The sequence below is a fragment of the Sinocyclocheilus rhinocerous genome, unplaced genomic scaffold, assembly GCF_001515625.1.
Source record: "Sinocyclocheilus rhinocerous isolate Xijiao unplaced genomic scaffold, SAMN03320098_v1.1 scaffold2082, whole genome shotgun sequence".
NCBI lineage: Eukaryota > Metazoa > Chordata > Actinopteri > Cypriniformes > Cyprinidae > Sinocyclocheilus > Sinocyclocheilus rhinocerous.
Genome location: NW_015665001.1, coordinates 295292 through 309177, shown reverse-complemented (window position 1 = coordinate 309177; position 13886 = coordinate 295292). Strand labels below are relative to the sequence as shown.

The 13886-nt window shown below is 34.6% G+C and overlaps 1 protein-coding gene across 2 annotated transcripts in view; it reads right to left on the bottom strand.

Annotated features, from left to right (window-relative positions):
- LOC107730784 (alpha-(1,6)-fucosyltransferase-like) overlaps positions 1-13886 on the bottom strand; it is a 106575-nt gene that overhangs the window by 22413 nt on the left and 70276 nt on the right. For both annotated transcript variants that reach the window (XM_016541720.1, XM_016541719.1), the window contains 3 exons: positions 9038-9153; positions 5038-5203; positions 1037-1151 (listed from right to left, as the gene is read on the bottom strand). In XM_016541720.1, coding sequence (XP_016397206.1) covers positions 1037-1151; positions 5038-5203; positions 9038-9153 — 397 coding nt within the window. The remainder of the gene's footprint in view (positions 1-1036; positions 1152-5037; positions 5204-9037; positions 9154-13886) is intronic.

Below are 13886 nucleotides of genomic sequence, written 5' to 3'. Positions count from 1 at the left end.
AGTAATAGATGTCCGTCTAGAAAATGCGTGAAATATGCGTTCTGTGTGAACGGCTTGGTTTCAGTTTTGATGTAAACAAGATCTTCTCCGCATTGATGTTCTCTTTTTCCGCAATATTTTTAATGAACAACGCAGCAGCGCCGCATCTAGTGGCTTCAACTGGACAGGCTAACAAAAACATTATAATGCAACGACACTTACATCGTCATCGCATCTGGTGCAGCACTGGTAAGGCTGCCTCCTTAACGCACACCATAAAATGTGGATTTTTATTTTAAATTCGACGAATATTCGAAATTCTATTTTTTTTTGACAGCCCTACTGCACATAATTCAGCTCTAATTAAACTCGATTAGTTTGTGTTCCAGACAAGAATGATTTCTCAAATCATGTCTTGGTCAGGAGAGTGTGATAATTACACTTAGCGTAATGGACAATTATTTCAAATGAAATTAAAATTTTTTTGAAAAAGATTTCAAAGTCAAAAATTTTTTTCTTACGTGGCGGAAATGGGCTTCCATATGTTTTAACCATATTTTGAATTACACATTGCATTGTGTTTTAGGGTTAAAGGAAATGTCCAAAAAAATTGGATTGAACTTGTTATTGACTGTTTTCAGTACTAAATGAAATATTAGACAATTTAGATTTTTAGATAGTTTTGACTAGATTTTTCTATTTAGACAAAAAAGACTTCTTACCAACAAACGGTATGATTTGATGATATGATTCATTTCTGGAGCACAAAGTGTGAGAGAGGAAAAATGTATCATTATATAATAATAAGTATAATATTAAGATAATAAAAATAACCATTATTAATAATTGAGCTCCAAATAAAGGAGCAGCAAATCGGCATATTAAAATGATTTCTGGAGGATCATGTGACACTGGAGACTGGAGTAATGATGTTGAAAAATCAGCTTTGATATTACAATAGAAAACAGTTCTTTTAAATTGTAATAATATTTCACAATTTTCCCGTTTTCCCTGTATTTTAGGAAGACTAACAGCAGGAAGAAGGGTCGTTCTGTACCTGCAGGAAGGAGATCCTGTTCTGCACCAGGCTGGAAAGATCTCTGGCCTCCTTCTCTCTCCAGTCTCCTGCTCCGTCCGCCTGACTGAGATCCTGCAGGTCCGTCATGATGGTTCTGACAGAAACACACAGGAGACGCTCAAACATCCTCCTCTATCAGCTGACAATATTACATATTACTGAAAAATGACAGTACATTAGTGAATAATATTCATTGATTCTTCCTAATTTACCCTTGTACAGTATTACTATGTCTTTGGAAGGCCTTTGTCTTTCAACCACATAAAAATGCATAAATTCATGTTATTTCTTATTTCGATGCAATGCAGGGATTCTCATGCTTTATATTTGTCAGCTGAACTTTCCACCTTATATATTTTTTTTGAAGTACCTCTGAGATTTTAAGGTAATAGTCAGTGGTGAAAAGAGTACTAATAAATTGCACTTAAGTAAAAGTATTGCTTATTAAGGAATAATTTACTTGAGTACAAGTAAAAGTACTCAAAAATAATATGACTCAAGTAAGAGTGAAAAAGTAGTTTGCTGGGCGAAGATAAAAATCTTTGTGATTATTTTATCTTTGTTATTAAAAAATGAGTACAAAGATACACATTACAAGTATACATAATATACAAATAAAACAAACAATGTTTTATTTTCAGGTACAATATAGGTGCATTTAACAGGAGCATTCAAGAAATTGAATTAACAAATATAAAAATAAAACACTATATATACTGATTCCTATTAAAGCAACTGTATTAAAGGGGTCATATGATGCTGCTAAAAATAACATTATTTTGTGTATTTGGTGTAATGAAGTGTGTTTATGCGGTTTAAGGCTAAAAAAACACATTATGCTATTTTAATGAATGTGGAAAACCAAACCGTTGCTGGTCCACAGTGACGTCCATAGTATTTTTTCCTAAATTCAATGTGGACCAGCAACTGTTTGGTTACCCACATTCTTCCAAACATCTTCTTTTGTGTTCCGCACAAGAAATAAATTAATACAGGTTTGGGACAACATAATGATACTTAATAATACTTATACTTAATGATACATAATTACAGTGAGTCAATAATGACAGAAAATAAATTTTTGGGTGAACTATCCCGGCAGCATGTTTAGTACTGTCCCTTTAAGACCAGCACGCATCTAATATACAGGCACTTATCCGTTTTTCTCTCAACTGTTTACTTTCATTTTAGACATAAATCAACTGAGTCTATATGTAAACCTTGTGTGTTTTGACAGAATTAGCGCAAAGGATTCAGTAACCAGGCGCTGTTTGACAGGCTTTAGTGCGCGCGCTTAGAAAAAGCGCTTGTCAGAACAGCACGCGAATGAAAAATTTAAACAGTAATTTAACAGACTTTAAAGCACATGCAAATAATGTACTTTTGTGACTGCGAATAGGTGCAGTGTCCCGTCAAAGTAACTCTACCGTTGAGTTAACACTGATGTGAATGATTTGTCATTATTTTATGCCTATGTCGAGCCTATGTCGCATTGTACAGTATATTGAGATGGAGGCGCCAGAAGAACTGCAGCTGATAGAATGTGCGCTGTAGCACGATACTACGATATTTCTTCAAAAGCAGATCGTCGAGACATTTTTATCGTCCGCGATCAAAAATCGTCATATCGAACACTTTACTTTACAGATTACTTATCGGTCACAAGTAATCTAAAAGCAATCAAAAATTAGCCTGATTATATAACCTAAAAAGTTATGTTAATAACTACAACTTGTCATGTAATTTGTAATCAGTAACAGACTACAATTTGTAAGTAATCTACCCAGCACTGTATAGCGAATGGGATAAACTTTTTTTTCTCTTTTTATTTTATTTCAATATGATACAAGATTATTCTAAAAAAGGAATCTAAAAGTAGTCATATTATGTTACCTGAAATTCAGTAATGGACTATAATTGATAAATAATCCACCCAGCACTTCTGATTATTTGTGGTACAATACTTGACCTATTTTGACCATATTTTGATCCCATTTCTACCTCAACTCTCCCTTCGGTCACATTTGGGTTTGAGGCATCGCTTTGAACAGAACTATGAAATCAAAATAATCCAATCCTGTCAAACCAAACTGAACAAATGCTACACTAAATCATAATATCATATGAAATCATAAAAGAGCAGCATGAACATTCAGCCCAGCATCTCATTTTGTGTTCAACAGAAGAAATAAAGTAATACAGGTCTGAAACATGTTTGATGATCATTTAATTTTTTGCATGAATTATTCCTTTAATAAATCAAATAAGATCTCAAAAAGCCCAAAACACAATCGAATTTTAGACACTAGTAATGAATTCTGTTAAAGCGTCATTTGCTAACTCAAACAGATGAGCATATGCTGGGTTTATGAGGAGTTTAATTATTACTTAATCAATGAGAGACTCCTCAGGGAGCCGTCCGCTGGAAAACAGCACCGTGTTAAATGTGTATCGAACGCTTCTCTTTGTCAAAACGGAAAAACAGGTGTGAATGTGCTGATGGAGCGTCTGAGAGACACAGAGATAATGAGATATTGACAGCGTCTCTGTCCGTAATTAGTCTAGCGGGTGATAACTCAAAATGAAGTGCTGCTATATTTCTATTACAGCACTATTAGTATCTGGAGCTGTTTCATAATGATGAAACTAGAGACGCGCATCAATTCTTCATCATCCAACTCACCTAAAACAATCCTGAATGTTATCAAAGCCGTCAAGAACATTCACAACTCACCCCAAAAACAGAAGAATACATAAATAAATGATCTTTTGCTTTAGGAACATTAAGATTTAAAGCAGGCAGCACAACTGTTTTCAACACTGATAATAATCAGAAATGTTTCTTGAGCAGCAAATCAGCATATTAGAATGATTTCTGAAGATCATGTGACACTGAAGACTGGAGTAATGATGCTGAAAATTCAGCTTTGATCACAGGAATAAATTTAATTTTACAAGATATTCAAAAATAAAACAGCTCATTTAAATTTTAATGATATTTTGCAGTGTTACTGTTTTTCTCTATTTTTTTAATCAAATAAATACAGTCTTGTTGATCAAAAGACACAAATAAAATTATTATAATTTAAAATACATTTATAAAAGTATAAAAACATACATATACATGTGTGTGTATTGTATATATTTTATTGTATAATTTTGTTGTACATTTATTTTAAATAATATTTACTTATTTCTTACTAAACTTCTAGTTAAAATTCTAGTATAGTAAAAATTATACCATAATGTATTTTTAATTAAAGGCAATACAATAAATACTCATGTGGTTCATTAATACTTTATGATTTCAATAAAACTTTTTTTTCTTATTACATTAAAAAGAATTTAGTGGGTAAATGTGCTATTGTCACAATGCAATAAATCTTAATACTTTGAAAAATAGGATTCATGTTCTTCATACAAAATGTAGTCTTCATTATTGTTTTGACTATGTGTCAAAATAAGACCTAAATATGCTTTGAGTGAGACATAAATTGTTTCACCAAGACAATAATAAGGTTAAATGAGAGTAGGCTAAGTGAAGTCTCCTAGTTCTCAGCATGTCTCATTTGTGTCTCTTTTAAGGCTGTTGTTATGAAAACATTTGCGTATTAGAATGATTGGGAAAGATCACGTAACATTTAAACAGCCTTCTGTCTGTACCGCCTTCATTTACGTGCTTGTTTTCATCACTTTTTAATTTTCATCACGCTTTAATTCTCGGGCACTGACTCGTTCGCTAAACTGAACATCCAATCAGAGCTCTCACTCGCGCCGACAGTCCCGACAACCCCGATGCCAATCGGGTAAACTGCCGCCGACGTGAGCCCGACGAGTGGAACACACCAAACAAACTAGCCCGACGTCGGCCAAAAGAATTACAATTAAAGACAAAACTTGAATGAAACCTCGACCAGATCCCCCTGAGGAACAAAAGAGCATCAGTGAGCAACAGCGTGATCATACTGTACGTATCTGACCTCTGTTGATGACCGAGGTCCTGCAGCAGCGTCTCAGTGTGTTTCTGTCTGTCTGACGGCTCGACGTGCCTCAGCTTCTGTATCTCGCTGCGAATAAAATACCACAGCTCTTTCACTCCGTTCTCCACCTTCCTCCGCAGTTCCTCCTGTTCTCGACCCGGACCAACTGACAAAGAGAAGAGAGATTCAAAAGTGCTCTAATTAGGCAATGATGTCTGAAAGGCTGTGAAGATAATCACAACTAAAGGGCCTCAGTACACAATGTATCTAGTTGACTTACCAGCTATTACTGTTGACACGTGTGTTTTATATAAAAAGATGGCAGGTAGATTTGTAATAGACTGTGAGTTCTTAAAGAAAATGTAAACGGTTGCAATTGCTGCTGATCTTCCCTACAGATTTCGACTGTCCTCTTTTTGATTCTGTGTTCACTCGTCTCTCGCTCTACACTTCTCTGCCTACTTCTTTTGCTCTTATGTAATAAGTTAAATTCAGTGCTTTTCAAGAAACCCCTGGGTATAATCTCTCCGGGACGGGTGACCCTGAATGAATGCTGTATACATGGGAAAGCATCCTAACTGAAATGGAACCTCAGAAGTGACTCATTTAGATTCTCTGTTTTTACAGTCTTTTACCGTTAAATTCACGGTCATTTTTTACAGTGTGCGGTAGGACTCACAATTGTTGTGTTACCAAGCTAACAATGTGATACTATACCAAGCATAAAAATACTCAAATATTGGGTTAGATTATTATAAAATATATACATTTTAAAAATGTTTCAGTGTTGAATGAACTATTATATTTGTAGTTTTATCATTTAGACTTATAAAGACTAGTTTATTTATTTAAGCAAAAGATATATTATATATGTACTGTATCAGTGGTGTCACTGATATATACTCACAGTTATACTGACAGGAACTCAGTTTTTTTTTAATCAAATGCAAATTCATGTCCCAGTCACATTTTCTTGGCTATCAGAAGAAGAAGAAGAAAAAAAGTAATCAAAACGTAATCAATATTCTATTTACTAAAGCCAAGTATGAAATTTATCAAGTTAGTGTTTTTAAGCATTTTACATTTAGTCCATCATAATAACTCAAGGCAGTAACAATTTAACAATATATTTTATTTTGTGAACTTATTTCTTTTTTAAAGTTAACTTTCAACTACTTTTGAATTTTTCGGATCATCAGTCATCAAAGCTCGCTAAATATGTTTTCAGGCCATTTCAAATCTGATCAAGTCTTAGTAGTTATATCTAAGTGTGTGAGTTGTTTACTTACTTTTTAAAATTAGCTTTCCCATTAACTCCATTATATTGTTCAATCAGACTGATTCATGAACGATGAATGCGCACAAACACAAGAGGCAGATTTATCGCATGAACCAACCACAGCCGATTAAAACCAGTCATATCTATCTATCTATCTATCTATCTATTAGGCTGTCTGTCTATCTATCTACAAACACAAACACATGTATTTGATACATTTCAAATATTTTAATTGGACTTACTTAGCTTTACTTGGTTTTAGTATCAAATGAAATAGTATATTTGTCATTTAATAGTTTCAAAATATTACAAACAAATCTCTAAATCTAAGAAAGATATTGTATATATTCCTTTGAACATTTAGAAATTTGTTAAAATGATAAAACTTCAAATCAGGGTCTTGTTAACTAAAACTAAAACCATGAGAAACATTTTTGTTGAAATGAAATAAATATTAACTGAAATGAAAATTCAGCTTTGATCACAGAAATAAATTACATTTTACAATATTTTCAAATAGAAAACAGTTGTAATAATACTTCACATTATTTTATGTATTTTTTAGCAAACAACTGAGCATAAGATACTAAAAACATTAAAACAATTAAACATTTTTGCCAACCCCAAACATTGGAACTGCAGTGTAAATTAGACAAATTTACTTAATTTTGTAGATTGTACTGAGAATGTAAGTGCATTTATTTCTTACTGAACTGGCAGATTCTCCATTTGTTTTTACATTTTTACTTAAAATAAGTTAAAATAAAAACATATTCAATATTCATTCATATTAAAGATGCACTGTCTAAACAAAAATCTCTTAAAATCTTCCATTTAGTATTATATTCCGACCAATGGAGTGCTTGGGTCATGTGTATGGGAAGGTTTTGTTAGGGTTCAGAAATAGAGACTCGGTCTGTGAACTTATTTCTTTTTTAAAGTTAACTTTCAACTACTTTTGAATTTTTCGGATCATCAGTCATCAAAGCTCGCTAAATATGTTTTCAGGCCATTTCAAATCTGATCAAGTCTTAGTAGTTATATCTAAGTGTGTGAGTTGTTTACTTACTTTTTAAAATTAGCTTTCCCATTAACTCCATTATATTGTTCAATCAGACTGATTCATGAACGATGAATGCGCACAAACACAAGAGGCAGATTTATCGCATGAACCAACCACAGCCGATTAAAACCAGTCATATCTATCTATCTATCTATCTATCTATCTATCTATCTATCTATTAGGCTGTCTGTCTATCTATCTACAAACACAAACACATGTATTTGATACATTTCAAATATTTTAATTGGACTTACTTAGCTTTACTTGGTTTTAGTATCAAATGAAATAGTATATTTGTCATTTAATAGTTTCAAAATATTACAAACAAATCTCTAAATCTAAGAAAGATATTGTATATATTCCTTTGAACATTTAGAAATTTGTTAAAATGATAAAACTTCAAATCAGGGTCTTGTTAACTAAAACTAAAACCATGAGAAACATTTTTGTTGAAATGAAATAAATATTAACTGAAAAAAAATAAAATAAAAAAAAATAAAAATGAGTAAAAACTGTATAGACTTAAAAAAAAATAAAAATAAAAATGTATTACATACTTTACATACATACTGTAGATACAAGTGCAATATAACTAATGCAAATGCTGTTCAAGTCTAGTGAAGAATCATTCAAATAAGTACTGTGACTGTGGCTGTGAGGTTCAGGTGCTGTAGGTTTCTCCTCTAATCCTGCTCTCATTACAGCAGAGGTGACCTGAGTGAGACACACAGCATCTATCTGTCTTTTATAGGGGTCAGAACAGGACGTGAAGCAGTGCCAGAGAGACAGGCTTTTTAAGGATGATTCTTATACATCTGTGACCTGTGCTCTTCTGGTCCGGGGCGACGATGCTGCTGCTGACGATGATGTTGGTAGTTATTTCTGGCAGATCCTGCAGCAAGGAGATTTCCCAACCCTGACCCATTCGCTAGCCATGATTATGCATGCAAAGACTTGAATACACACACAAACGTGTGCAAACATTCAATGACTCATGCTGTTGTGCTTCTGTTCGACCTACATGGACGTCAATCTGCAAGTCTAAATCAGAATATAAACAACTATTTTTTTTAATGTTAAAATGCATTATTGTATCCCAGTTTCATATATAACTGTAAATAAGACATAGGTTGATTTCCTTGGAAAATGTCATATTCTCGCCAACGCTCACTCTTAATTTTACGCCCTGGGTGGAACTGCAGGGGTCTGGAGAGCAGTTTATGCATTTTGAGATTTATATTTGAATGAAAGCAATCCAGCCTAATTTGAGGAAACAAACTGCTACTGATGATGCATAGTTTGTTATATCTGTCACAAAATATTCCCTTGCTGGTTGACAAAGAAAATGAAATTCTTGTTAGAAATTTGTCTTGTTAGAAAAAAACAAAAAAACAACTCAATCGATTAAAAGGCTTAAACTGTTCTGATTGTACAGTAGGAAGCATACTTATAGTCAGAAAGCATGCACAATTGTGTTAATTTATTAAAATGTTGTCCAATTGCATTACATATTAAAGATGCACTGTCTAAACAAAAATCTCTTAAAATCTTCCATTTAGTATTATATTCCGACCAATGGAGTGCTTGGGTCATGTGTATGGGAAGGTTTTGTTAGGGTTCAGAAATAGAGACTCGGTCCTGATGATCTCCTCTCTTACCGTCTCCAGATAATCTCTGAAAGCTGTGGATCTTCTGTTTGGCTCGGCTTAGCTGTTCCTCAAGAGACCGCAGTCTTCCTGATGATATTGGCCCATCCGACTGTCCCTCCGGAATCCTGCAAAACACACATGGTTTGTTAGCGAACTCCTTCCGCAGCTTAAAGCCTTTGCAAACTCGCAGCATCCAGGAAGAAAGCAATCAGTCCGCCAACGCTGCGTAAACAAACGCAAAACTACAAGCTCCAAATGTTGATTCACTGGAGTCTGATTACCAATTGGCCATGAATGAAATAATCATAAAGTCTGCTGTGATGTTCAATAGCGTTTAGTGCGCTGCATAAATTTGCTGCTTACATTCGTCTAAAACATAATTGCTAATTACAGTTTGACTGTTCGTTTCTATTCAGCTGATTTAGATGAAATCACCCCTTAACTAATGAGCCTTTGGGAAACTCTGCATGACACCACCAACTGCTCATTTAACATCACATATTATCATATTGGCCTTATGTTATTACTGAATGTTTACTGAATATTTCCATTTGTTTTCCATGCGACGGTAAACGGGTCAATATCCGTTCCAAGTGCTGAAACTACTGAGTGGATCGTTTAATCATGCATTAATATTAAAACCTCTGCAGCATGCATATGCATGAGGGTCTATATGCAAAGGAACAAAGATTAGCGTGGAGAAATCAATAGAGCATGTTAGTACAATTTTCAAGAGCGGAGGAGGGAATACTAATTGATTAAAAAGATGCAAAAAGGCTTTAATTTTAAAGCAAATAACAAAAACAACCATGAGTGCTGAAAAAACCAAAAGCCTTTTTTTTTTTTTTTAAGAAATTAACACTTTTATTCAGCAAGGATGCATTAAATTGATCATTTATTATGTTGCACAAGATTTCTATTTCAAATAAATACAGTTTTCAAACTTTCTATTCATCAAAGAACCCTGAAATAAGAAATGTATCACTATTCTCACTGAAATATTACCCGTTTCCAACATTGATAATAATCAGAAATGTTTATTGAGCAGCAAATCAGCATATTAGAATGATTTCTGAATAATCATGTGACACTGAAGACTGGAGTAACGATGCTGTTTTTACTGTATTTTTTGGTTAGTGAAAGTGTGAAATACACAACCTTTTGAAAGTATAGCCTCAGTTATTGAGACTTTTGAGAAACTCCTTTGATCTGAAAAAAAAAAAAAAAGTTATGTGGCATGAAATACAATCTGTGAAGAAAGCTATAATGAATAATTAGATTAAGGTTTCTCGGGGCTGCAGCAATATTATCCCAAACAACCTTCCAATTAGATTCAGATTACAAAAGTTCCAGGTCTTTAATGCAATAAACATCCAATTAAGATTTAATTGGAACATTCTAATATTTTATCATATAATTCGGATGCCTGCCTTGACTTCATGAAGGCAAATGGAGGGCCGTTTTGCTTTAAGTGAAGCACAAAATTGTAAAGTAAAAGAAAAATGAACACCCTGGAAGATTAAATTGGCCTTTCAAGTCCTGAAATGAACGAATAGACCCACATTCCATAACATCTGAATTATGCCTCTCTAACTGCAGTTTGTAAAAGAAGTAGGTCGTCCCGCTGTAAGCAGCTTTGCATCATGAGCTACAGAATCCAGTTCATTTTATAAACACCTGCGGATACTAATGAGGTCATGTTAGTAATTTACATTATGACTGTAAACTAAGTATAGAGACAGTTAAAAGGATAGTTCACCAAAAAAAGAAAATAATTTACTCACCCACAAGTTGTTCCAAACTTGTATGAATTTCTTCTGTTGAAAGCAAAAGAAGATATTTTGAAGAATGTGGGTAACTGGACAATTGATGATCCCCATTGACTTCCATTGTATTTTTTTTCCCATACAATGGAAGTCAATGGGTACCATCAACTGTTCGGTTATCCACATTCTTCAAAATATTTTTTGAAGAATGTATGAAGTTCTTTCTTCAGTTGAACACAAAAGAAGATATTTTGAAGAATGTGGGAAACCGAACAGTTGATGATCCCCATTGACTTCCATAGTTTTTTGTTTCCATACTATGGAAGTAAATGGCTACCATCAACTTTTCAGTTACCAACATTCTTTAAAATATCTTCTTTTGTGTTCAACTGAAGAAACAAACTCACACAAGTTTGGAACTTGAAGGTGAGAAAATGATGACACAATATTATTTTTTGGGTGCACTATCCCTTTAAATATTTAGGAAACCAGCAGAGACTAAATTATTTGGACTGCACAGCAAGAGCGGAAAAAGAGAGAGAAATCGGGAAGCTTGTGGCCCTCAGGTGTTTGCAGTGAAGCTCTTTTCCCTTCGGCCCCTGAACATTCAGAGATTACACAAGGACCCTATCAGCTCCCGTCTGGTACCGACTGCTAGATACTCGAAACACACTTCAAAGAGCGCAGATGGTTCAGCGTTCAAGGCTGCAAATATATATCTGCAATATATGCAAATGGGAACTATATATATATAAATATATGCAAATTAAAAGTGCCTGAGGACTATTGAATTTAAGTATAAATGAAACATGTTATTAGAGCGCAGAAAAGCTCAGTTCAATTCCATCTAACGAGTGTGAGACACAATCATCAGAGGGGCAGAACTTCAGAACTGCTGATGGAGAGCAAAACAGAGTCTGATACAGGAGGGAACGGCGGCCAAATGACATTACAGTGAGTGAATTACTGTCAGTCACTGCCACATGCAGCGCTCCGAGAGGAAATTACAAGGGTCGTGAGATTAGTCAGAAGAAGATGATGGAGGCCGAAGCCTGAAGATCACACAGATACGGCGATAAAAACAAAGTAAGAAGATCTGAATACTGCGAAATGATTAGCGAATACAAACAAACCTCTAATCCTATGGTAAGTGTGCTGTTACTTTTTTAAGCAATCAGACTGAAGGTTTTCACCTGCTGGATGATGAAATAGGTGGAAAAATCCCACAGACTTACATTGAAAGAGGAACTCGAGCCATATCTACAAACCAGAATACCACTGAGACCTGAGGAGGGACTCTTTTCAAAGGGACCAATAAGAAAACCCTCTCAATACCATAGTAACGGCATATCATCCAGAACACCCTAGTAACTGCAAAGCAACATGTTACAACTAGGGCTGCACGATAAATCGCATGCGATATTTAATGCGCATCTTGTCAGTAAAGCCGCTTCTGTAATCAGCGGTAAATTTCCATCACGTGCGGGCTTAGCAACTGTGTACCAATGAGTAACAACCATCCAGAACACCCTAGCGACTGCATAGCAACATTACGATAATCCAGAACACCCTAGCAACTATATAACAATGCTACAACCATCCAGAACACCCTAGCAACTGTAAAGCAGTTTTACAACCCAAACATCTTAGCAACTGCGTAGCAACATTACAACAATCCAGAACACTTTAGAAACAGTGTACCAATGAGTAACAACCATCCAGAACACCAGAGTAACTGCATAGCAACATTACGATCATCCAGAACACCCTAGCAATGCTGTATAGCAATGCTACAGCCATCCAGAGCATCCTAGCAACTGCATAGCAACATGCTAAAACCATTCAGAACACCCTAGCAACTTTATAGTAACATTACAACCATCCAGAACACCTATAACTATAACATACACCTATAACAAGCCACCTATAACATCCTAGCAACCACACAGTAATGTGTTAAAAGCACCAGAACACCCTAGCAACCGTATGACAATGCCCTGCTGGCAATCATCCCAAATGTCGTGTCAACACAAAACACAATAAGCTGCAATGTGGGAGAACTTTTCCGCTGATAGTCAAAGTCTGGCTGCACATAAGTGCCGTGGGACGATATTCTTAATCATAAGAAAGCATTTAGTGAAGAGAAGTTATTTCATTTTCTACGTCTATTCTTGGCAAACGCCACTATGAGGAATGTCTGTAGCTGAATATTTTCCAGAGCTCGTGGCAATTTTAATTGCAGATATAATGCTATTGACAGAAAGCACACATATCTTCAGCCAGCCTGAGGTTGTGGAGTGCTGCATCTCTATGAAACAAATCAACGTTATGATGTGTGGAGAAAGCTTCCTAATAATGCACCACACACACACAGGCCGTTGTCAGAGACCATTCCATTTCACATCAGCAAAGGCTGCAAACATTATATTGCCTTGAGCATCAATTCCCATGTTAATGTATCTATCCAGTAGGTTTTTATCATCACTTTATGATGGTAGTATGTGCATGTATAAATAACATAAAACACTAAAGTGCCTTCTGGCATTTAAACAGTGCTTTATTGAAGATATTCATTTAAGAAATGTTTTGTTATTTTTAGGAGAAATGGAGGTTCTCAACAACTGTTTCAACATGGATGCAGTAATCCTTAGACTTTTATATTTTTATATTATTATGGAATAATGTATTATTATTATATTTTTGGTATTATTATTTAAAATAAATATACAATAAAAAAAAATTAAAAACAAATATAGACATAACAGAAAAGATAAATTATAATAATAAAATACCTAGGGCATAGACTTGTGATATATTCGGTATGCGATATATCACGGTAATGAATATGCACGATATTGTTATCGTGGGCACTTCTAAATACCGTGAATAATTATATATTACAAATTATTCCGAATTTTGAATGCATTTTAAGAATACTTTTCCCATAAACTGGTCAAAATGCACAACACCGCTGTATGCTGCGTGAAAGACGCTTGCGCACTCTGATGTAAACAAGCGAGGAGGAGAAGCACATGGCGGAACATGTGAGAGACACTCTCTGACAGCAGATGGCGCTAAACTGCAGAAATAAT